At 34.9% G+C, this 26,816-nt stretch overlaps 3 protein-coding genes across 3 annotated transcripts; all 3 read left to right on the top strand.

The window, feature by feature from the left end:
* Positions 1-190: 190 nt before the first annotated feature.
* Positions 191-13,335, top strand: nelfb (negative elongation factor complex member B). The gene is made up of 13 exons (XM_056456928.1): positions 191-442; positions 3,266-3,426; positions 3,509-3,608; positions 4,830-5,060; positions 5,607-5,792; positions 7,463-7,575; positions 7,677-7,779; positions 8,417-8,512; positions 8,592-8,734; positions 10,669-10,775; positions 10,857-10,998; positions 11,108-11,216; positions 12,818-13,335. The coding sequence occupies exons 1-13, from the start codon at positions 341-343 to the stop codon at positions 12,974-12,976; spliced, it is 1,752 nt and encodes a 583-aa protein (XP_056312903.1). The 5' UTR covers positions 191-340; the 3' UTR covers positions 12,977-13,335.
* Positions 13,336-20,822: 7,487 nt separating this feature from the next.
* On the top strand, positions 20,823-21,773 carry LOC130228359 (P2Y purinoceptor 4-like). The gene has a single exon (XM_056456795.1). It carries the CDS (start codon positions 20,823-20,825, stop codon positions 21,771-21,773), a length of 951 nt encoding a protein of 316 aa, XP_056312770.1.
* A 1,711-nt stretch (positions 21,774-23,484) lies between these two features.
* Positions 23,485-25,946, top strand: LOC130228496 (lysophosphatidic acid receptor 6). The gene is made up of 2 exons (XM_056456927.1): positions 23,485-23,578; positions 24,784-25,946. The coding sequence occupies exon 2, from the start codon at positions 24,799-24,801 to the stop codon at positions 25,825-25,827; it is 1,029 nt and encodes a 342-aa protein (XP_056312902.1). The 5' UTR covers positions 23,485-23,578; positions 24,784-24,798; the 3' UTR covers positions 25,828-25,946.
* The last annotated feature ends 870 nt before the right edge of the window (positions 25,947-26,816 follow it).

Below are 26,816 nucleotides of genomic sequence, written 5' to 3'. Positions count from 1 at the left end.
AATGTTGACTAAAATATGTCAGATCGGAAACTGTGGGAACTTTAGATATCATAGCGTTTAGAAAATTTATAAAATAGAATGTACTCACCATGCACTGGCAGATCAACCAGCTTTACACACAGGAAGTTGAAAGCGCAACTAGGAACCTTTCTGAGCCGGAACCTTTGACGATGTATCAGAAACAAGAGTCTGTTTACGAGGCTGCACGGCTAGGAAGTGTGCGATTACAGATAACAACGGACAATGCAAATCTAGCCAACATTTGTGTTATTTCTGCTGTCAATGCATGTAATTTGTTATCGTTTTGAAAGTGGAGCCTTCACTTAGAGAGCGTGTGAAAATGTTCGCCGGGTTACCGGAGCTGGGAATATCCAATGGAGAGGATCTGAAAGAAACTCTGACTAACTGTACTGAACCTCTGAAAGCCATCGACCAGTTTCAGGTTAGATCTTTTCAAACGTGCACATGATTGTCTGACGTGTTTACATTTTCCTCAGATGTCTTGCATTAGACATAAAGCACCTCACGCTCGTGCTGCAGTCCTCTTCATTGTTTATAATGGGAGGATCTAAAGTCTGGCAGCGCGATTCATCATTTGACAACCCGTGACTGCATATTATCATATATAACATAACTAATGTAATTTAATATTAACATTAACTAATTATAAATCTATATACAATAACTTACTCGCAATACTCCCAAGTAATTTATTTTTTAGGACCTCATAACTTGAACGTATTGATAACTAAGAAATAACTAAAAGTATTAATACTTAATAATTACTCCTGTAAAAAAGGAAGTATTTAGGCCTTTTACTTGATCAGGAGCTTTCCTTCAAAGCACACGTAGCAAATTTGGTTCGAAAATGTTTTACTATCGAAATGGATCCTGCTTTTCTCTTAAATCTCGTAAACATTTGGTGTCTGCAATATTTTTACCATTGCTTGACTATGGTGATGTTTTGTATATTAATGCCTCAATCAAATGTCTCCAGCCTTTAAAATCTGTTTATCACAGTGCTCTGAGGTTTGTTACAGGCTGTTGTAGACTAACTGGACATTATGAACTGTATGCCAAAGCTGAGTGGCCTTCTCTAAATGTAAGAAGGTACTCCCACTGGATGACTCTACAAGTAGGCATGGGACGATAATGTTTTCAAGGTATACCGCGGTTTTGAAATGTCAAGGTTTTAAAACTGTCAGTTTTCTGCAATACCGTTCCTAAGGTATGTGCATAATTTTTATTTATGTTTTTTTGTTTGTTTTTTAGGACAACGGTACCTTCCGCAATAAATATATCTAAAGATGTCATTTTAAATTGCAAAAAATCTGTTTTTGAAACAAATGACAACAGCAGAAGTCAAATATTAATTTAGCCTGAGATGTTTACTCTTCCAAAATATTTTAAATGTTTCTTAAAATGAAATATATGGTATTTAAAAGGGTAAAAAGCTTTTGTTTTTAATCCAGACATTTAAAAAGAATATATTTTAGAGCAGTAATCATAATATCGTGATACCGTCGGTACCTTGGGTTATACGTTTTCCAAGGTTATCATACTGTCAGAATCTTATACCGACCCATGCCTATCTACAAGGCTCTTTTGGGTCTGGCATCTTTATACATAAGTTCCTTTCTTCATAGGTCAAAAAGCCAGCATGCCCTATGTTCAAGGGAATCTTATCGATTGACTGTGCCCTGGGTTCGAACTAAAATGGGGAGGTGAGCCTCTAGTCATGCGGCTCCCTCATCCTGGAATACTCTTCAGTCTTAGAGCTTATCCCAATCAAATCATTTCGCTCTATCCTTTATAATGAACAAAAACAGTCCATTTCTCAGTGTATGTGTTTTTAACATAGTATAATGTGGTATATCTGAATAACTAAACTACTATTTTTATATTATCTTTACTTTTTATTTATTATTATTATTATTATTCATAAGTCATGTATTGCGGACCTCTTGGCCAGGTCACCCTTGTAAATGAAATCTTGATTTCAATTGGTTTTTTATCTGGTTCAATAAAGAATTGTGTATAAGTGCTCTAAACTTAATTAAACATGCACTTTTTATCTGCTTTTATCTCTTATTTCTGTTGTACATTTAAAAGATGTACATGCAGATAAAGTAATATTACCATTAAATAAAAGGCACTTTAATGCAAGAGAGTAAACCTTTATGACAGCTTTTTAAATGTCAAATGCAAAGTTTTACTTTATTGTACACTTTAAATATATGAACATAATTTAAAGTAGTTTTTATATTATTTCCATCATAAGCATAATTGATAAATATTCCAAGTCTAAAAAGTTTTATTAGAAATTACATTTAAAATGAATAAATTAAATGTTCTAACTTCATCTTTTATGATTTGTAATTACAAATATATTTAAATACAGTAGAACGTACATTCAAGTTTTTGTACATGTTTGTTTACTATAAATCCTTGTCAGTACATTTAGTACTCTATATTAAGTATACTTCAACCATTTCTCAAAGCGATTACAAAATTATTAGTTATTTTCCTATTATTCCTACACCAGTTCTAAGCATTTTCAAATTATCTTCTTTTGTGCTTAACAGAAAGAAACAAACTCATAAAGGTTTTATATTATAAGCATATTAATTCTATAATTTTTTATTTACAGGTATTTACGTTGGCAAATAAGTTTGAGTATGAGATTTAACTTGTTTGAGATTATTCTAATTAGGGGTGCTCAATACTGGAAATATACACAATTTTGTTTGAGTATTGCGTCATTTTCTTAAGACATTTCCCTAGACAAATGCAACTTTTTAGCCATGTTTTAAAATAATTTAATTAGTGATATTAAAATAAACAGGCAAAAGATATGTAGGTCTAATGAATTCTAATTCAAACTAAAAAACTGTGTCAAGATGCAAACATTTAGTCTTTAAAACATTATAAATGAGTGAAAACCGCAGCAGACATTCTGACTCTGATTAGCAATAGCAGAATCAATAGCAGAACAGCAACTACTGGGGAGGTGGCGATAAAGATATTAAGGCCCCATCCGATTGGTAGAACTTAGATAATTAGCCAATGCATAAATTAAAACTAATTGATCACACATGGATATATTGGATATACTATTATCGCAATAACAATAATTCTGCAATAAATTGTATAGCTCTAATTCTAATAGCAACTTGCAGCAAAATAAATTCTAAGGCATACTAATCTATGACATGATTATCTATTAAAAATTTACTAAATCCTTTATCGGTATTGTTTTTAACAGACGGAAAATGGCATTTTGTTGCCAACCTTACAGTCTGCCTTGCCTTTTCTGGATCTTCACGGGACTCCACGGCTGGAGTTTCATCAGTCAGTCTTTGATGAACTTCGAGACAAGCTAATGGAGCGTGTTGCCACCATTGCAGAGGGCAAGGAAGAGGACAGGTGAATTGAAGCTTTGATTTTGAACCTTGAGTGTTCATAGCCGAGCATAAATCATAACTCTCAATCTGCTTAACCCACTTAGGTACGTAAAGCTGGAGGAACTACTTGAGAAAAGCTTTCCCCTAGTGAAGATGCCATCCATACAGCCGGTTGTCATGCAAGTGCTGAAGCATCTGCCAAAGGTACCGATGTATGCTCTGACCTCTTACTAGGCCCTTTAGGCTTTTGTGATCCAGTGATTGCAAAATCACCCCAAGATTAAGAATAACATGTTTAATCAGTGTTATTGTATGTTTGCTTTAAGGTTATTCTTACTTATTTTTTTTGTTTCATAAATTGTTTTATATATTGCTTGGTTTTTTGTAGGGATATGACGAGATCTCAGGCTACGAGATCTCTTGAGACTAAATTGCTACAAGATTTGAAAAGTTGTCTTGTGAGTGATGTTATGATGGAGCGTGAAGGTGAATTTAACACTGAAGATTAGAGGCAGGATTGGATTTGAACCATACATAAAGTGCTTTGCACAAACCAGGCAACCCAGGCTGGCCTTGGTGTTGCACGTCACTCGTTCGCTTGACATAACCGCTTTTTCTATTAAAACAGCTCTCTCCTGTCCGTCCTTACTTCAACCTCAGATCCAGTAGCTCAGATTTTGTCACAGGGGCATAAAATAGAGGTGTGAAGCTACACTGGTCTCACAGTTTGTTTCAGTTGCGATTATCATGTCATCGATTTGGTTCAATTCGATATCTCGATGCATCATTTTGCATTGACGATGCTTTCCATACACAATTTTATGTTTTCACAGCACAACAATTCTTTGTCCTTTAATATAAGCAGTCAGATATATGAACTGTACCTATAATTTTACCTGCTCAAAGAAAATACTCTTTTTGAATGTATCAAACAAAACTCAAGTACGTGCACAGAACAACATATTATCCCACTTGCTTTTTCAAAGGGCATTGTCAAGTGAGTTTTTACGCCCCTGTGATTGGTCGATTAGTTGCGATTGGCTCTAATACGCTGTCGCTGTTCACCTATGAATGACACTGATAAATGGCATCGGCGATCTCAGCTGATCCATGATAGACGAGGTGGAGAAGGGGTCCACAGTGAGAGAGAGAGAGAGAGAGGCAGAAATGCAGATTACAGCTTTCATTTCTCCACAGCAGTGAAATGGGGGCTTCTGCTGTACGTGTGTATATATATATACAACATGAGAATAGAACAATATGAGAAAGAAAAACTCTGACAAAATCAGTCATTCAGAAAAATAATCAGTCAAAAGTCATGAATATTTTCTGTGAAATCCTGATTGTAATCCTGAAATATACATCAAGCCATTTCAAAACAGTTTTAAGTTTGTCCGTCGTTGACAGCATGACCTTCTCTTGCAGGTGCCTGAGAAGAAGCTGAAGCAGGTGATGGCGGATAAAGAGCTGTACAAAGTCTGCGCGGTAGAGGTGAAACGGCAAATCTGGCAGGACAATCAGGCTCTTTTCGGGGACGAGGTGTCTCCTCTCTTGAAACAGTATATCGTGGAGAAGGAAGCAGCTCTTTTTAGCAATGACCTCTCTATCCTGCACAACTTTTTCAGCCCTTCACCCAAAACACGGCGACAGGGTGAGGTGAGTGCCACAAAAAACCAAGTCAGCATTCCTGAAAAAGTATGTGAAACTAAAAGTCACCTGTGCAAATTTAGTATTTGTGTGCTTGCAGGAAATGTAAAGGACCAGACTGTCATTCAGTTTGATCATTTGATCAATATTAATTTATCAGTATTAAAGTTTCTGAAACAAAATTCTGACAAAAACTAAATTCACATAATGTGCTTTAAATGTTATCGTTATTTAATCTTTATTTTTGAAATTTTATTTGTTGTTTTATATCTTAAAGTAGTTTTAGTCTGGTTTTTATTTTTATTCTGTTTTTTGTAAGCTTAATTTTTGGTGTAGTTAATCGTTGTTCTAAACCTTACCTTTAACCTTAAGTGAAGGAATGTTTAGTTTTGAATTTAGAATCAGGATTAGTGTTGCATTTTACTTTAGACTTTGCTACAAAACAGTTTTTGCAAACATTTGCATTGATATAACCCTGAATTAATTTTTCTCAGGCTTTAGAAGGATCAATTTAACTATTTAAAGTGTGTATATTTTAATTTGTTCCCTCAACAGGTGGTGCTGAAGCTGACTCAGATGATTGGAAAGAACGTGAAGCTCTATGATATGGTGCTGCAGTTCTTGCGAACACTGTTTCTGCGTACCCGTAATGTACATTACTGCACCCTGCGAGCGGAGCTGCTCATGTCCCTTCATGACCTCGACATCAGCGAGATCTGTTCAGTCGACCCCTGTCACAAGGTCAGCTACCAGTTTCACACACTAACTGTCTGATTACTCAACAACATATGTACAAGCCTTCAATTTCATTCAAAATAACTACGGTAGCAATCCCATGGTCTGATAGATATGTTTATAATGATATATTTGATACAAACCCTTATATTGCACAAAATGGGTGATTTTTTTTTTTTTTTTTTTTTTTTTTTTTTTTTTTTTTTTTTTTTTTTTTTTTTTTTTGAAGTTTTGGAATAAATCACTTTTTAAAATCATTTATAAATTCAGGTATTAATTGTGTTTGTAGTGTTTGTGTGTGTGTGTGTTTATATATATTTATATATATATTATTATTTATGTGTATATATATATATATATATATATATATATATATATATATATATATATATATATATATATATATATATATATATATATATATATATATATATACACATATATATATACATATATACACACACACACACACATACACACACACACACATACATACATACATACATACATACATACAGACATACATACAGACATACATACATATTCAACCAGCAAGTTTTATTTTGGGCCAGAAATGACACAGGCTTTTCCCCAAATATAATAAGACGATGTACACAAGACATCATTGTGGAAAAAAACATATTTCTCAGCTTTTATTTACATTTGAACAAAAACTTTAAGTCGGAATTTGCCAGTGGTATGAATAATTTTGGACTTGACTGTACAGTATATATATTCAATTAATATCTGGAATTCAAAATTTTTTTTTTCATACAAATTCTTAAAATCAAATCTTTATAAATGCTTTTTTTATATTTACAGATCAGTTTTACACATGTGTGAAAATGACCCATTTGCTATTTTTAGCTTTTCTTTTTTTTTTTTGTTTTTTGCTATTTTTATAAATAGTCAGTTTTTATTCAAAAACTAAAAGAAAATATCAAAATTACCATTTGTAATGACCAAAAACAAGTTAATTGGTGCTTATCTGGAATATTGAATTACAAGATTAAGGTCATACTCACACCCCTGACAGCCTGCACTCACACTGCATTTTGCCTTCCGAACCTGAACATGCTTACATCATCGATGATGCAACTGTTCAGTTTAACAGGAGGAGAAGCGCTCTCACTCAGCACAGCGGAGATTACTTTAGTTTTATCGTTTTAGTCACTTTGGATGCAGTGACACGCAGTCAAATATTTTGCTGAACAGATCCACAGCGTTAGATTTTTTTATTTATTTATTGATTTTTTTTTTTGACGTTTGCTGAAGCTGCAGCAAGGGGTTTGTATCTTTAATAAATTATGACAGTTTGCGTTCATTGAAAAATAAAATTGATCAAAAAAATCCATATGAAACTGTCCCTTAAAAGTGATTCAGCGTCTTAAGTTTCGGGTTTTCCATTCACACAACAAGCCCAACCGAACTGTACTTTGGCACACCTCTTCCAAACGGGCCAGGCCCAGCCAACTGAACCCCACCTGAGCCCGATTCAGAGCACTCACACTTTATGAAATGAACCAGGAAACGCACCCAGGCATGTTTCTGATTGCCTCTATAATAAACTAATTTTGGTCACTTTATAGACCTATGTTGCGCATCAGAAGTGCTTAACATGCAGAATTATATACAATCATAAAAAAGTACCAGCATTTATGTTTGCTCTTTTGTAGTTTTCCTGGTGTTTGGATGCCTGCATCAGGGAGAAGTTTGTGGATGCTAAACGGGCCCGAGAGTTACAAGGCTTTCTGGATGGTGTGAAGAAAGGCCAGGAGCAAGTGTTAGGGTATGAGGTTCATATTTAATTCTACAGACAAGAGGCAAAACAGTGTACAGTAAAGCTACAGAAGTGTACAACGTAACACTGTCTGTCTGTGTTTCCCTCAGTGACCTTTCTATGATCCTCTGTGATCCCTTTGCCTGCAACACACTGGTGTTGAGCACCGTGAGGAACCTTCAGGAGCTGTTGAGTCAGGATGCCCTGCCCAGAGTAAGACCTCCAGCTTCATCTCTGCACTACACTACACATAATTCTTATTTACATTCATTTAGTGTTCTACAGTGTTGTTAATGTTAACTAAAATGTTTTTGTAATTTATTAACATGGATTGGTATTTGTTATTTGATTTATATTATTTCGAGAAATGTTTAGAAGCAACACAATTATTTTAGCTTTAGTTTTTGTAGTTATTGCACTTTGGACCTGCATAAACAAAACAGTTTTATTAATTACCAAAAGTTAATAAATCCTGTAATGTATATATACTATATATGATCAATGTAAATATAATGATTTGCATTTGTTTAGGGATTAGTTAATGTTGATTTATCAGAGCTAGTGGTAACACTAGAAAGATTTAAAAATATTTTTTAAGAATCGACATAGGGCTGTAATAAAAATAAATGTAAATATTAGCTAAAAATATGAAGTTAAAAAAATATTTAAATGTTGCCTCATTAGTGGAAGTATTAACATTTCTAAAGCTGAATTAAAATAAAACTAAATATAAAGCACATCAAAATGATTGAAATGAATATTAAAACTGAAGAAAACATCAAAATAAAAGCAATATGAATGCATACTGTAATAGTACATAATGCTGAAATATCTGTGTGTGGATGTGCAGGACAGTGCTGACCTTCTCCTCTTGCTGCGGATGCTCTCTCTGGGCCAGGGCGCCTGGGACATGATCGACAGTCAGGTTTTCAAAGAGCCTCGAATGGTAAGATCAGCACTCAACAGCTTAATGTTTAAAAATGGATTTGTCCGGTTTACACAAGGCGGGTCTTGTTTGCCTTCAGGATCTGGAGGTGGTGACACGCTTTCTGCCTGCCATGATGTCGATAGTGGTGGACGACTACACGTTTACAGTGGAGCAGAAACTGCCGAGCGAAGAGAAGACTTCTCTCGCGTACCCCACCACCCTGCCCGAAACCTTCTCCAGGTGTCTGCTCTATCCCACACCGTCCCTTAAAGCTGCACCTTTAGGAAGCACTGGTTTTAGTAATGCAATCAAAAATGATTTAAAATTAATAATAAAAAGTATAAAATTAAAATAAGAACTAAAACCACACACACACTCCAGAATAACACTTGTGTTTTTAATGTTCATGAGGACATAAAAATCTGAACTTTGTTTCATCATTTTTTTTTGTTGCGAAAACTAGCCTCATATACACACTGAAAGCAAAGGTCTTTTCAATATTCCATCAAAATAAAAGTGTGGTTTAACCTAAAGTGTTTAAATTGTAAATTTTTTTTAAGCAACTTTATTTTATAATCAACTTATATGTGTATTACAAATATGAAATAGAATGTAATACTCGTATATTATGCTGAAATTATTAAAAAGCTTAATATTGATACAATTACAGTGCATGTATAAATATAGTGCAAGTCGATATTCCAGTCAGGATATTTACCCATGCCAATGCATAATCGCATCAGTTACAATCACAACTACTAAAAATGATTGCTATAAATTAAATTACAAAATAAAAGTGGAAACTAAGATGTTTTTCACCTCCAGTCCTCACGAAAGGGATAACACCTTAAAGCTTGTGATTTTAATTATCCATTGCAAGCTTCTTATGGACACTTAATAATTTTTCATGTTCCAGTTTAAATTAAATCAGTGTTTTATTTAAGCAGGGTATCCACAGGGTCTTAAAGTTTTAAAATTTCTTAAATTTTAGGCCTGAAATAAATTGACTGAAATATTGTCTTGTAGGTTTAAAATCATTTTAAATGGGTCTTAATTTTCCTTTGTTTATGTAAAGCTATCCAATCGATCCAACACAGATCCAGTTACCAACAATACATCTGAATAAATCTTTTAGAACAGTCTGTTGTACATATACATTTAGTTTTTATGTTGTTAATTAAAATATATGTATATAAATAGAGTCTGCTTGTTTTGACACATTATTTTAAATATGTGGCTTAGAAATAACTAATTAGAATTATAGGCAAATCATATTAGATGGGGAAAGTACTTTTTTTTCCCCTTGCAGGCCATTAAAAATCTTTAGTGTTTAGCCCTATATAAGACTGAAATTTCGTTCTTCATGGTCTTAAAAAAGTCTTAATAAGTTTTAAATTTGACTTTGTGAAACCAGCAGAAACCCTGTTTAAGACTTTTATATATATGACAATTTTAAATGATCATATATAAAATATGATAGTAGTCATTAAGATTGATGTGGTTTCACTGCAAATAATTTAGATTTTTTCAGAATGTTTGTAGAGTTTCTAGTCTAAAAGGTCTTAAATCAGGAAGAATTTTCTGTACATGGGAAAAATATTCTCTTGTTTTTAGAAATATTTCAAAATCAAGCAAGTTTTTCCTTAAAACAAGCTAAATAATCTGCCAATTGAGTAAAAAATATCTTGTTTTTAAGTGATGAGTACTTTCACAACTGGCAGATTATTTACTTTATTTCTTATTTTCAAACTATTTCTGAAAACAAGACAATGTTTTTTGCTTGTCTGGAAGAGGCTTCTTGATTTAGGAATTTTTTAGATATTTGGACAAGAAACAAAAAAAAACTTATGTCAGAAAAGCATTTTTATCAAGTGATTTGATTTGGTGTAATGTGTGTCTGGGGGGAAAATTAGCTCACACTTTACAAAAAGGTTTCATCAGTTAATATTAATGCATTTAATAAACTAATAATGAACAATACTTGTACAGCATTTATTAATCATATTTCAACATTTAGTAATACATTATCACTAACTAACATGAACAAATACTGTAATGCATATATTATTTAATGGTTATTTATATTATTAAATAACACCTTTTTTAACCATTTTCAGTTTTGGTCCGGAATTGAAATTTAATTGGATCATTGTTGTTTTTGTCTATCGTCTTAGGTATATACTGGACAACAGGGTGGCATGTGAGATTGGCCTTTACTATGCTCTGCATATTGCCAAGCTGAGGAATAAAAATGCTTTACAGCGGCTTCTGCCTGCATTAGGTAAGACTCCTGTTAGACTCCTATCAGTTTTAATGGTAAAGCTGCACACTTGCTGATCACTTTGCGTGTGTGTGTTTGCAGTGGATACCTATAATGACATGGCATTCGGAGATATATTTCTCCATCTGCTCACTGGTCATCTGACTCTTCTGTCTGATGAGTTTGGAACAGAGGAGTTCTGTACTGCTGTCTTTGACAACTTCCTCCTCACGTCTTTCTCAAGGTCTGCATCTTTGTTTTTTGTTTTTCAAAGCATAAAACAAAAAAAGCTTTAATAGTAGTATAAGAATAAAGTGTAATGCTCATGACTCATGGTTTGTTTTGATTTGCAGTAAGGAGAACGTTCACAGACACTGCCTTCGCTTGCTGAATCATCTCCCTCAGAAGGTGCTGCCGTCCTACATGGAAACCTTGATGAAGACGCTTGAACCACCAAAACAGGTATTTTTAAAGGAAACAAGACTCACTAACTATGTTTTCATCCAAAGAAGCATATTAAATGTATGCGCAAAGCTGTAATATTGCATATATATATGGTGAATAAAGCATAATTTTCCATCCAATGAGTCAAAAAAAAACATCATTACTTCCTGATAAGTTGGTGCTAAATATCAAAAAAGAAAAACAGAATATGCTGTGGTAGGAGAAGAAACTGGGCTTTTTCTCTTATGTAATAAATTACGTGCACCTGAGAAGACAGCTATGAAAGGCAATGAGTCTGCGGTGGATTTTAGTGGCATTAGACTACTCTTTGGGAGTTCAGCCGCTCCAGACAGTTCTGGGAGTTAATAATACTGAACCACTTTGATGACAGACTTTGCCTAATAAGGAATTTTAGAATGACCCAAACAAGATTTCAGATGATTTACAATGTGGTCGGTTTGCTCAATGATGCTAACCCAGTGCACCTATTTTATCACATAATCTCTTATAACAAAATCACATGATTTTTGGATGCATGCTGAAATTTATTCAGTAAATGTGTTTCCATCATAGTTTATTGACAGTTTTTCTTATCGGATGAAAAGTTTATCCTACTCAGTTGTTCATAAGGTTTATGTGCTCATTTTCAAAATTGATATGCATCTTGGCGTTTCCATCAAACATTTTTTTAAGCAAATAGGAGAATGGAAACTTAGCTAAAAAGAATACAAAAGCATGTTTTTGCAACTGTTCGCAAATGATCTGCGGACATGTGTATACATGTTATTATAGAAACATGGCATTTGTCAATCAACTCGGTGGGCAGGGAAAACCACACTCCTACATCACGTTGTGTTGGGTCTCAAAATCAGTGGCATTTATGTCCTATTTTAATGTCAGGAAATTTTAAAGAAGAGACTCGTTGGGTTTATATCACTCTAATATGACTGTGGACACACCATACATACAGACAGTTCTGTACAAACAGCTTACAAAAGTAGATTTTCATCATGGGTGCCCTTTAATGTTGCCTTTAAAAATCACTAGATGGCACCTCATCTACTTATGGGCTCAATTTTGTTATAATAATAACTATTATATATTAATATTTATATACCATTATTGTATTAATGTTTAGATTTAGCTCATTTTGTTTTCATGTTTATGTTTATAGATTTATGTGCTTTTGTTATTTTACCCAAAGTAGAGACATACAAACAAGCAATCCATTATAAAGAGGCCAAAAATATAATATTATTTTGTGTTGACAGAAGAGATGTGTTGAGTAAGTGTTTAGAGCATGGGTATTCAAACTCGGTCCTGGAGGACCGGTGTCCTGGAGAGTTTAGCTCCAACCCAAATCAAACACACAAATCAAACACACCTGAACCTCCTGGCAGTGTGTAGAAGCAAGTTGGAGCTAAACTCAGCAGGACACCGGCTCTCCAGGACAGAGTTTGGACACCACTGGTTTAGAGTATCATTTTTAATTGTTTTTAATTTTAGCTTAAAATACAAAACTGATAAAAGTGTTCTGTTTCTTTTTGTATTAATATATTTCAAACGACATTTTGTACAAAAACCTGATTATATCCAAATCTGAATTGACCCAATCACAGAGCAGTGAGTCGGTGAAGGAGCTGTACAACTTGCTGAAGGAGAAACTGGAGGCCTCCAAGAAAAGCCCCCCGCAACCAGAGGAAGCCCCTTCTCTAGATCTCGGCCTTCATCCCGTTACTGTGCCACCCACCCCCTCCACCCCCACAACCCCTGTCTGATGGAAATGGTACGTTCCGCACGCCAAACAGCAGCAGTGTTTGAGTGGAGGTGTAAGGCCTGTCTAATGGCGTAAAGACTGAACTACATGTGTCAAATGGAACTGTGCTGTTCATGTGACTCAGTTATGTTAGTTTTTCTTCTTTTCCCCCCTCTTTTATAAAGGTCATTTTAAAAGCGTTTTCCATTTTTGCAAATCCGTGGGCTCGGCTCTATTTCAATTTCTACACTTCTTTTAAGAAAATGTAGTCCCGGCTTGTTGAATGAGTTCTTATGTACAGCATCTCTCATGGTTGAACGGGATTTGCTTTGGATTGTGTCTGTGGCAAGCCCTGGTGTAAATAAAATAATTGATTCCAAAGTTTGTAGTGCGAGTCTTTGAGTCTCTGCAAACACACTGTTGTTTTGCACTCGTGATCAAATATGTGCATAATTAAATTAATGAATAAAGTATGAAATGTTGCACTTTTCACCTGTAGTGAGTATAAAGTACATCAAACTCTCAGGACGTTGTCCTCTGTGCTGCTGTCTCCACCTAGTGTTTCTGCATCAGAGATTGACCTTTTGTACTGGCTGTGAGGCTCCGGTTGTTGTTGTTTTGGTGTTTTCTGTGGTATTAAAAATGTAGTATGATAATAATAAGTGGTATGGATACAACTGACTGCAAATTTTGCAAATAGTCACAAAGAAATGGCTAGATGCACATTAACTTTCTTTTCAGTATGTTTACAAACACACAAGTCATTTTTTAGGAGCTAAAGTTACATGCATATATGTATACCAATACAAGAGGACAGGAGGAAATTTAAATAAATGGAATTCATGTATTTACACACACACACACACACACACACTCTACCTGTCATAGTCTTGTCGTCGCTCACAACCTGACTTCTAGTTGATCATAGCAGAAGGTAGATTTTTCCAATGAATCATTTGTTAAGCTGCATCCAAATCATCACAAATACTCTGGAAGACCTGTTGGAACCTGCATGGACCCAAGATTCTCAGGTGAAGAAAAAAACATGGTTTGGGGTTACATTCAGTATGGGTCATGCGAGAGATCTGCAAAGTGGATGGCAAAATCAACAGCCTGAGGTATCAAGACATTTGTGCTGCGCATTACATTACAAATCACAGGAGAGGGCAAATTCCTCAGCAGGATAATGCTCCTCATACTTCAGCCTCTACATCAAAGTTCCTGAAGGCAAAGAAGGTCAAGGTGCTCCAGGATTGGTCAGCCCAGTCACCAGACATGAACATTATTGAGCATGTCTGGGGTAAGATGGAGGGGGCATTGAAGATAAATTGACAGAATCTTGTTGAACTCTGGGAGTCCTGCAAGAATGCTTTCTTTGCCATTCCAGATGACTTTATTTTTTTGGTGGTTCTACTTCATTCTTAACATACATCAGTCAGTTGCTATGAACTCTGTATGATAGACAAACAAATAAAATAAAATACCATGATCAATGACATTTAGTCTGATTTACCGGTTATCACCTGGTGGAAAATATGGTTTACACTATGTTTCCCCATGGAAAAGACAAGAACAGTAGCAGTGTGTGAAGTCTTCCTCAAATTACTAACAAGTGTTCACTTTCTAAAACACACTTGTTAAATAAACAGGAATTGATGAAGTATATAATAGGAAGACATAACCACATGTGAAATTGAGAAGACACCAAACACCCAGAGACGATGAACATTTCCTCTTTTTAAAAAAAGCCTGTATATTGTGAGCTAGACTACATTCTGATTAAAAAAGACTTTATTTAGTTATTCAACAGATGTTCTTTCTTTGTTTTACAATTACAAAGTACAACTCATTGCAATTTTTGTCTCTGCCAACTTGATTTAAAATTAATCTCTGAAGTCCGCAGTATGTGAATGTGAAGATTCAGCTCAAAATACCCCAAAGCTTGTGTATTAAAGCTTGTCAAATTTGGGTTTGAGCAAAAACACATACTGTTGTTTGCCATTAAATGAAAGTGAGCTGCCCTTACAGAAAATCCTGCAGAAACCCTGTAGGTATTTAGCTGTATTTGCAGGGATTCTGCAGGAATCATGTAGGACTTAATGCAAATCCTACAGGACAAGGTACAAAGTAAAGTAACACTCCGGCAGGGATTTTATGAACTTAAAGGACTCTTTAACATCCAGAAATGAATAAATGATGTAAATGTCATGGTTTTATTGGAATGTTATTGTTTATTCATCAGTCAATGTTGATCCGACTAATTGGTTTGGTGTGTTTCACACATCGCCTCTCATTGGGTTAACATCAGAGCTGTTGACTTGATTCAGTGTGTTAAATCAGCGTTAGCCATTAGCTGAACATAGCAGTCTGACTGGTTACTCATCAACCAATCAGCACGAGTGAAAAAACAATTAAAATCAAGAAGGAACACAAAGAGGCTGGCTGTAATTTCGCTACATTTCTCAAATATTTGCAAACGATATGGATTATTAGAATATCAGACATATTGCCCAGGGGTGGACTGGGACAAAAAAATCAGCCCTGGCACTGTAGCCACACCAGCCCACATTAACACACCGACACAGTTCCACCCACGGACACACACATTCACTACTTATATTGGTGTACAGGTGGTGAAATAATATAAGCAGTACCATATGTAGCCTAATAGATATTTAAACATTTAATGTATGTGACTGGAACAAAAGCAACCCATTTATAACAAATTTATAGATACATTAATTTCATTCATTCATTTTATTTTCAGCTTAGGCCTAGTCCCTTTATTAATCTGGGGTCACCACAGCAAAATGAACCACCAAGTTGTCCAGCATATGTTTTGGGAAACACTCATACACACACATACTCTACAGACAATTTAGCCTACCCAATTTACTTATAGCGCATGTGTTTGGACTGTGGGGGAAACCGGAGCACTCGGAGGAAACCCACACTAATCTTGCCAGATTTTGATTACATCCGCATAACCTCTGGGTCGGCCCCTCTCGAAACCAGCCGGCCGTTGCTGATGGGACCAAATGCTTAACATTTATTATTATTACTATCATCATCATCGTCATCATCATCATCATATTCACATCTTGCAAGACATAAAAGCTGCCTGCATGTAAAAACAATACATACAAAAATATATATATTTTTTTAAATCTGACCGGCTCACATTAAAATGGTCCGTCCCTTCTGGCATTTGCCAGAATTGCCAGATGACCAATCCGCCTCTGATATTGAATCCCCCCATGATGAGTGACAATTACTATGATAATGGTACTAAACGCTGCTTTGTTAAAGGGTCACGAAAGATTGCTAAAAACACTATTAGGACACCTATATTTCACTAAAAATTAAAAAGTTAGTTGTTTTTATTTCAAGCAAATTCGTTCTTCTGGTTTGAAAATAAATTTTAAAGCAACGTCTCATCCATGAGATCATTGTGTAAATTCCAGCGTGGAGATTAGCTGTCTGTACTGCCGGGTACAATGTGACGTTATTGAGTTTTCAGCATTAATTTATGAGAATGACTTGGTTCAAACTAATCAGCATGCTCAATTGTGAATGAGGTGCAACTTCATTAATATGCATGATATAGCTTTTTACCTGTTACAGTGTTCAGCCGGCAGAGAACACATTGTGTTGCCAACTGTAATTAAATAAAGTGAAGAAGAAGAAGTATTGTTTGGAGACATAGGTCGTCAGTGTTGCATTTATAAATGTGCCGCAACAAAGGTTTTGTTTCCATTTCCACAGCTGGTGTGTGGTTTGCTAACACGTGACAAAAATACAATTGTAAGGAACTTTTTTTACCCAAGGCTTTTCACTTCTGGAAATGGTGAAATCTGGATTTGCCACTCGTCTACTTTTTGAAAAGATGCAGTTCCAGTTGGTGTTGATTGTCCTGTCTCTACAGATTTGGTAAGTGATCATTGTTCTTTGTTTATGTTTATTCAGATGGCAAAGTTAGTTAGTGTCGTCAGCAGTCTCTTTCAGTTTTTAAAGACAAACCTTAGTCAAAATTATTTAGTTACTAAGTTTAAAGTATGTTAATATCACTACAATATTATAGACTGAAAGAGCCGAAAGTAAATGTTGCTCTCCAGATGTAAACATGTAAACACCATCATCAAACTATTACCATCGTAGGATTTTTGCCGCATTTTGTGACAGAATACTCTATACACACACATCTGTTTGGCACTATTCTCTGCACCTACTAAGTCTCTGCATCTACCAAGAAATGCAGAGACTCAGTAGGTAGGAATTTTTTTTCTCCCATACGGCATGCAGTATCAAAAAATCCATTAAAATACTCTTCCAGCAGTTCCTCGCATCCAATATAAAATATGAAAGTGAAAGTGCCAAACTGCAGTTAAAGTCGACAAATTATAAATGAAGCACCCGAAATTACATGAAACTCCGGAGGAAAAGTGGATGACTTTAATCAAATGATGTGCTATAACATGTAAAATGGGATCATGAAAGGAACATTCAAAAAGCAACTCATGTAAACACCTTAATCATATTATTGTTTTATTCAGATTAAATCAATTAATTCGATATACTGATGTCCATGTAAATGTAGTCACTGTCTATCCCCCCTGCATCTGTGTTTGTGTTGCCGCTGTGAAAATCAACCTGTGCATGTACTGAAACTCCCCTTTTCATGCAAAACTTCTTTCGTCACTCAACACTCTCACCTAAACAAAGTAAGACTCACCCACTTTCCTGACTTTTTACAAACTAGAGGTTTGAAAACTCCCTGCTGAGACAGGGGCTTTTCATGGCCCTTTAACAATTTGCATGCGTTGTGAATGAGAAAACCTATACTGCCCCCGCAGGTGCAGAACGCTCTTTTGGCTTTTGTCCATTTAGTGCAGGGGTGTCCAAACTCGGTCCTGGAGGGCCGGTGTCCTGCAGATTTTAGCTCCAACTTGCCTCAACACACCTGCACGGATGTTTCTGGAAAGACTAGTAAGTGCTTGATTAGCTAGCCCAGGTGTGTCTAATTGGGGTTGGAACTAAACTTTGCAGGACACCGGCCCTCCAGGACATGCCTGATTTAGTGTGTTCACACAGAGCTTTTGGTCCAGATGGAACAAGATGTGAGCCGACGTGAGGCAACAACACAGTTGGGCTTCATCGGCATTAGTTGTTTAGCGTCGGCTTGGTGTGTATCAGTTTAAGGATCAGCATAGGCTTGTTTGCAGGGTTTATTTTTTAAAGTTGAGCTAACACTTTGTGATTACCTATGATGAATCATTTGTTGTATTTTTTGTTTTTATGTCACTTTTTTGATTGTGTCTAAATGAATGCGAATAAATAAATATAAATGGTTTATATAAACTGTATTTTCAGCATCCATTTTAAGTCAGAAAGGAAATTAGTGTTTGTAAATATAATGTGGTCTGTGTCTTCTGAACGGATGAAAGTTTCAAATGAAAGCATGTTCATTTTGCAAACAGTTATTTACTGGTGAGTGTAGTTTGCAAGTCTCAGATGGGCTCCTGGTTCAGTTGGCCGTCCCTGTTCTGTCAGTTCAGACAACATCAGACTTGCCTCACAGCACCAATGCTGCCTCATTCCATTATTCATCAAGTGTTACAGCTGTTCAAGGCATGTTATATCTGAGGACTCTGAGGCTGACAAGTGTTCTGCTGAATGTCTTCATACGCTGATGGCACTAATACTGCGTGAATGAAGAGTAAACATAAATGAAGAAAATTTACCCTACTCTGTTAAAAAAATATGTATGAAAAGCCTGCTAAAGGCAATAAATTTGAAATTATATTGTCCAACAAGCTATATATATATATATATATATATACTGTATAGAGAGAGAGAGAGAGAGAGAGAGACTACAGTTTATATACTGAAGTCTGCTTAGGACTAAAATCTTTATGATTAAAAAATCTCACATTTGTATAATAATTGTAATAAACCAATATATATATATATATATATATATATATATATATAGATATATATATAGATATATATAAATAGTTCCTAAAACTTGGATAGCCAACAAGATTTTTGTCAGGTAGTAAAATTGAGTACACCCCATTATGAAAATGAATATCCATGTCTCAGTGAATATAATCAATATATTTTAACATAACAGATATATTAAACAGATATATTTATTAAAATAATATTTTAGTCACCAAACATATTTAGAAATTGAAAGATGATACAATTAAAAACAAGCAAAATATTGCAAAAACAATATTACAACCTAAAAAATTTCAACTAAATGTTTAAATTTTTTTGCTTCTCTTGATTTTTCTTCTTTTTTAAAATTTGTATTCAATATTTTTCTTTTCCCCTCATTAATTTAAAAAGATAAATTTATGAGGGGTGTACACATATATGCTGAGCACTATATATATATATATATATATATATATATATATATATATATTTATATATATATATAAATAACCGTATTTCCGTGTAAAAGCAGCCAATGTGAGCAGATGCAACACCTCAGCTTATTTTTAACAGGTTATTCTTAATTGAACGTTTGCAAGCAGCTACTATGCATGAAACAGTGACGTCTACATTAAAATGACACCTCAGTTCATTGATATTAAAAGGAAAATATTACAGCAGTTAACAGGAAGTCTTCACTTGCTATTGCCTATATATATAATGCCTTACAGAGGTGTAGAGAATTATTTTTATTACTGATGTTCGAGCTGAACAAGGCTTCTCTCTGTGGATTTTAAGGTAACAATATTTGCCTATGTATTTCAGAATAGAACAGAATAGACTTTCTTAAATGTTAATATTTATCTGTTAACCTCAAATGACTTTTAAATTCAAATAATTAAATAGTAAAACCTGAGATCTGTATTTTGCAGTGCTTTGGAGTGTAATGTTTCTGAGTGTATTTTTCACAGCTGGCATCTATTTTTTGTTATGATTGTTTATTTTACATATATAAAATAACTAACATCTAATGTAAATTAACACATTTTGACTATTTAATGCAATTGTATTAAATGCAAGTCTGTATTTTGAACTGAAGGAAAGTTATAATCCAAACAAATTATTAATTCAGTTTGAAGATTTCAGTATGAATATTTAACTCAGTTGCTTAAATGTTATAATTGACAAGAAATATTTCTACTTCTGAAAGTAACTAAAAACTGTTTTGTAATAGTGAATTTTAATTGTGATTTCATTAAAAAAGGAAGGAAATCTGCAGCTAACTGTATAATTTCTACCTCAACTTTTCCAGACTAGACCAACATAATGGCTCTATGGTCAGCTAGCATTTTAAAGCCAACGATAAACTTCCGGTGAATGCTTATCGTGACTATTTTCAATTTCAATATCCTTTTACAGCATCAATGTTGTAATGTAATTACAATACATTCAGTTAAATAGACTTGAGCATTCATTTAGTTGTTCAAGTGTAAAACGAAATGAAAGACCGATGTAACCACTAGCGCCGTCAGTAGCAACAGGCTAGCGCAGAAATTCCATTGAAAATACTGGGGTAAAATAATATGACATGGCAGGGGGAAATGGAATTTAATGCAGTGCTTGTCCGATCTGAGACCCACTTCATATCGTAAATTTAACAGGCAGTGAAGATCGCTGATTTTTAAAGAAATCAGATCAACATGACAATTTTATTATGGAAAGAGTTCACCGAAAGCCCTAGGGCTGCCTGGCTGAAAATTAAAAGTCTGTGTGCATATAACCCATTAAATATTCCGGAAGTAAATAAAATTTTAAGTTGCATTTCCCCATTTAAAATGTAAATAATTTAAATGTAATTTTAATGAATTTTAAGAGTAATATTAATAGTGTTTTTTTATATTTGAACCCTCTGTTTCTTCCAGATGAACAGCTCGAATGTCACCAGTGAGTTTTGTCCAATAAAGCCTCAACACATCTCCATTCCTGTGCTTTATTGTCTAGTCTTCCTGGTGGGATTCCTGCTGAATGTCTTCAGTTTATGGGTGTTCACATGCAGGACAGCAGTCTGGAAGTCTGGCACTGTTCTTCAGTTCCATCTTGCTCTATGTGACGTCATCATATGTCCTATGGCACCTTTTATGGCAGTATATTATCATACGTCTAACTGGCTTTTTGGGAAAGCTCTCTGCCGGCTCAAAATAGCTTTAATAATCTCTCACATTAGCAGCAGTATTCTGTTTCTCACTTCCATTAGCATTCATCGCTATGTGGCTGTGGTTCGATTTAATCGAGACTCTTACATGAATCAAAAAGACTTTGTCCAGAAGCTCTGTATTGGAATTTGGGTTGTTGCATTGGTTAAAGGAACTGCATTAGCAGCGATTGCAGACACAAGCACTGTAAACAATTACACTTTATGCCTCAGCGTTCACCAAGGACAGTATATCGACATTTATTTAATGGTAAACTTCATCATCTTCATTCCTGCATTACTTCTAGCATTCACTATTTCTGCAATCTGCTACAGTCTTGTGGTGCGCTCGATGTCCCGGCTCGACACTAGCCATGACAGTGGACGAGCTATTAAGAGCAAATCACGTAAAATGGTTGCCATTTGTTTGGCAATATTTGTTATTTGTTTCACGCCTATGAATGTGGTGCGCAGTGTGGGTGTTGTAGTCAAGAAATTGTTCCCTCACGAATGCAGCCTACTTTCAGGAGTTGAAACAGCATACTATATGACATGGATTTTGACAGGAGCAAATTGTTGTCTCGATCCAATTATATATTGTTTCAGCTCTAAGAAATTTTCAAAAAATTTTCTTATCTCTCATACCAGCATGAGGCTTCAAACAGCTTGTGATTCTTCATAAGACTTCCTTCATTCTGTTTATGCTCTTGGTTTCTGTTACATGTCAGCAGGCACAGGACATCAATGTGATGTCAGATTGACGTTGTACAACATTGTTGGGACGTTACATTTTGTTTGGAAATAAAAATCAGGTTGACGTTGTGCTTGAAATACAGCTTGTCGACCATTATGACGTCTATTAGACATTGGATTTTGGTTACCACACCTGACAAATAACGTTAGTATTTGATGTCAATATGACATTGATTTAAGATGCTGGCTCGATGTTGGATTTTGGATTTTTGGTTCAACACAACCTGAAATCAAATAAATATCAACATCATTTGATGTCGTTATTGGACGTCAAAATAATGTTGTCCTTAGATGCTGACTAGACATGGATTTTTAACCACCTGATGTCACAACCAAAATCTAACTTAATACTATTGTCTTATGATGTTGTGTGTCTGCTGGGATATATAACATATATTGCTTTTTGTGTTTTATCCGTTGCAGTGAGTAATTTTCATGCTTATATGTAATTTAAATAAAATGCTTTTTTATGCTTTGTGTTTGTGCCTGATAGCTAGCTAATAATTAAGTGTAGTTTAAATGTTAATTATGCTTACATTTTCCTATTTGACAACTCATATTAAATATTAATCACATATAAGTTTAACTGGCAGCTTAAAGTTCTACTTTTTGCTGAGTTTTGTGAGTCTTTCTAAAGTGACCCTCTGACAGCTGGTTGGCTAGATGTAGGCTGAAGCGATGAGCATTTCAGACAAAAAAAAGTTGGTTATTCCAACTCTGTGATTTCTAGAAACTCAAGTCCCTCCAAAAGGCTAGTCGTCCACAAAAAACAAGTGCCTGAATCAAAGGTCAGTAAGTTCAACAGATAGACTAAAATTGCTTGTTGGTTCAGAACTGAGAAAGGCAAATGTTCCCAACAAGCATTTCTTGTTTTTAAAAGATGTATAATAGATGTCTAATAGACATCTAAACACTAAACATAGTCGTCATGGCTAAAACAAGGCTAAATTTGAGCTGTCGGTGAAAATCTAATAGACGTCTAATAGGCCAAAACTAGACTAGTCATAAAATAAACAGAAATGAATGACTACACACTTAAAGTCTGTCTATTTCATGACTAGTCTAGTTTTGGGCTATTATATGTATATATTAGATTTTCACTGACAGCCCAAGTTTAGCCATGTTTTAGCCAAGCTGTATACATTTAGATGTCTATTAGACGTCTATTAAACACAAAATTGTTTGCTGGGTTCTGTCAAAATACAGTTTCTTAATGTTTTAGAGAATTTGGACTAAAGTAAAATTAACAGTGGTCAAATCTATTAAAAAAAACTCTCTATGAGGATGTTGTGTGGACAGCAAGCCTAATTAAAAATATTTTGAAAGTGGCAGCAAAGTTATAGCTAAATAAACACTAGTCTGGGAGATGACCCTTGGTTATTTTGTAAAAAAAAAACTTTTCTACTAACATGGTATAGTCACAAAAACTTAAGTAACACTAATGTATATAAATTAGACTAAGTAGACTAGAAAATGGCCATCCCTTATTTACTGTGTGATATTTAACATAATAAGTTAATCTTGCAAATCCAACTCCACTGCTTGGTTTTCAATTTTGACAAGGGTGGATTTAATGACAGCTAACTAATAAAAGGAAATCCTGTCTTAGTTCCTTTTTTGGCACATACAGTCATACCAAAATGTTCGTGTAAAGTCATTTGCTTTCATCATAGTCATCTCAGAACGCATTTCATGTATTACAGAAGAGATTTGATGGGAGTGTTGCACGAACTGGTAAGTGGTCTGTGTAGCTTCTGGTCATTTATTATTATATTCATTTAATTTTCTTTATATAGTCTGCACTAATATACCTGTATTCCATATGTTATGCATTTAGAGTATCATATACTATACTGTAACCTCTTAGATTATTACAGGAAAAGAAAAAGAGTATAATTTCCTTACAGCAGAATAACTAAATAAAATTAACAAAAGGTTTCTTCTGTGATTTATAGTCAGTTCTAATGTGTGTGAAATGTAATGCATATAATCATTTGAATACATTTCTGTCCGTTCAAGATTACATGATAGCAAAACAGAACACAAATTAAGTCATTTAAAGCTCAAAAAGCTTTAATTTGAGAGTTTACTCATTATTTGCTCACCCTCAAGTTGAATGCATGTACACGAGTATGCATTTCCCACTTCTCTTGAACATAAAAGAAGAAATACAAAAATACAAAACATGGAGAATAGACTAGCTTGTAGCAGGAAAATCTTGTGGAAGTCAATGTCTGTCGTCAACCATTTGACTCCGAATATCCAACAGAAGAAAAAACTCAAATAGGTCTGAAAGTCAGGTAAAATCGTTAAAGAATAAATTTTTGGGGGCAAACCAATTTGTTTTAGCAGAATGATATTTTGACAAAAAAAATGAAGATGTGTTATGGCAGTATCATTAGTTACACTGTAAAACCCAACTGTCAACTTTATCAAATGAAATGAGTGTAGTTAACTCAAAATTGACTGAAAGTTAATCAACTCATTTGAAAAGAGTTTTGAACTCAGTGTTGAAGGTAATGAGTTAATTAAATACATCATTACTTCAACCTAAATGGAGTAATAAGTACTCATATAGATTAGTTGTTTTTTTTTACTCGAATGGTTTGTAGCAATCTGTTTCCTCAAACGGTTTGAGTTGCCTTAACTTATTGGGTTTTACAGTACTCAGTTGGTTTGATGTCTCTTCATTAATTGGGTTTTACTGTGCTCAAATTGCTTTGTTTACTCAATTGGATTAAGTTCAAAGTACTCTTTAGGATTAGTTTTTGAACTTAAATGGTTTGCTACAATCGATTTCCTCAAATGGTTACATTAACTTTTGGGTTTTACATTGTGGGATTCACTAAAGCTAAATTCACATATAGTCATCAGTTTACACCTTATGAGTGTACTCAATGCAAAATTTGACCAGCATTACTCATTTTGTTCCTGCACAGTGACATTCTTCTACGATGAGCGGTTTAGTGAACATCAGCAACACGAGCAATGGGGACACATGTTCTCCTGAGCCTCAGCACATGTCCTTGGCTGTGATCCTCTGTCTGGTGTATCTGCTGGGCCTACTGCTCAATGGATTCAGCCTGTGGGTCTTCACCTGCCGCATTCACAAGTGGAACTCTGGAGCCGTTCTGCAGTTTAATCTGGCTTTGTCTGATGCCATCATCTCTCCGCTCACCCCATTAATGGCAGCATACTTCGCCATGGATAGCGATTGGATTTTTGGGCCATTCACTTGCCAGCTGAAGATTGCGGTGCTCAGCATCCACTTCAATGGCAGCGTGGTCTTCCTCACCCTTATTAGCATTCATCGATATGTGACCGTGGTTCATTTCAATCGCTCCTCATTGCTGAAGAGGAAGACTTTTGTGAAGAAGCTATGTGCTGGGATTTGGTGCGTTCTCATAATAGTTGGATCCGTTTATGGATGGGTGCTTCCTGTAACTACTGGAAAAAACCATGGCCAGTGTTTTAGTATTCATCAGGAAACACTAACCAATGCTTACTTCATTATAAATTTTGTTATTGTCTTCTTTTGGTGCATTTTACCCTTAATAGTATCAGTGTTTTGCTACAGTCGCCTGGTAAGCTCAGTATCCCGCATTAACAATAATTCTGTTCATGGTCAATCAATCAAGAATAAATCATTGAGGATGATAGGGATATGCCTGGTCATATTTGGCATATGCTTTCTCCCGCTCAACGTTATTCGGACCATTGCGGTAATCGTGAAAAAGTATCAACCTAAGAAATGCCGGCTTCTGTTGCAGTTGGAAACAGCATATTATGCATGCTATGTATTGGCAGGAATCAACTGCTGCTTGGACCCTCTGATCTACTTTTTTGGCTCACGTAACTTTATGAAAGCGTTCAAGGGATCTCTTAGGGTAATAGGGGTCAGACGCAACGTTGAAAACAAAGTTGAATCAGAAACATTAAGTCAGAGTGCAAATAAAAATGTAGGACTATTTACTGTCTCTTAACATAATGTGCTTGATTATAGGTTTTGAATGAAAAAAGGGAGACTCAAAAACGAGACTTCATTCACATAAATATTAGTTATCTGCCTACGTGTGTCTGTGTATGTGGGCTAATATTGTGTATAGGTAATTCAGTAAAATAAAATTGCATAAATATAAAAGAATTGTCCATTTTGATTTCCTGGTGCTTTAATGGTGGCTTCCTCCTAATCTTTTATTTTATTATTGAACGATTGTTCGTACAAAGTGTTTGTTAGTGTTGTGATTTAGGTAAACAAATTTAACATTTGAGCAAAAAGGATGCTTCAGCTGGAAGCATCACTGCTGTGAGCTGTTGAAGTATTATTTTTATTTTTTAAGAAATATTATATATATAAAAAAAATCTTTATTTAGAAAATTCTGAAACAAACTTTTACATACACTACCTGACAAAAGTCTTGTCACCTATCCTCGTTTTGGGAAAAACAAATAATAATTTGACTTCTAACTGATCATTTAGTATCAGAAGTGGCTTATATAAAAGGCAAAGACCTCTAGATTACGCTTATTTTATCAATATAAAATATGATCATGCATTGATTTTTTAATATTTAAATAGGACAGTAAGGTCTGACTTTGTTTGTACAAAAGTCTTGTCACTTAACAGAAATAATGTACAGTATAGAATATAAAGTCATGGTGCAGTGGAAAAAATAATTAATATTGTGTATGACTCCCATGAGCTTGGAGGACATACATCTCTGCAATGACTCAAATAGCCTTCATAAACATTCAGAAAGTCATCTGGAATGCCAAAGAAAGCATTCTTGCAGGACTCCCAGAGCTCATCAAGATTATTTGGATTTATCTTCAATGCCTTCTCCTTCATCTTACCCCAGACATGCTCAATAATGTTCATATCTGGTGACTGGGCTGGCCAATCCTGGAGCACCTTGACCTTCTTTGCTTTTAGGAACCTTGATGTTGAGGCTGAAGTAAGAGAAGGAGCGCT

Source organism: Danio aesculapii, chromosome 5, assembly GCF_903798145.1.
Source record: "Danio aesculapii chromosome 5, fDanAes4.1, whole genome shotgun sequence".
Classification (NCBI taxonomy): Eukaryota; Metazoa; Chordata; class Actinopteri; order Cypriniformes; family Danionidae; genus Danio; species Danio aesculapii.
The sequence above is the reverse complement of the archived record's forward strand: the minus strand, read 5'-3'. Positions and strand labels throughout refer to the sequence as shown.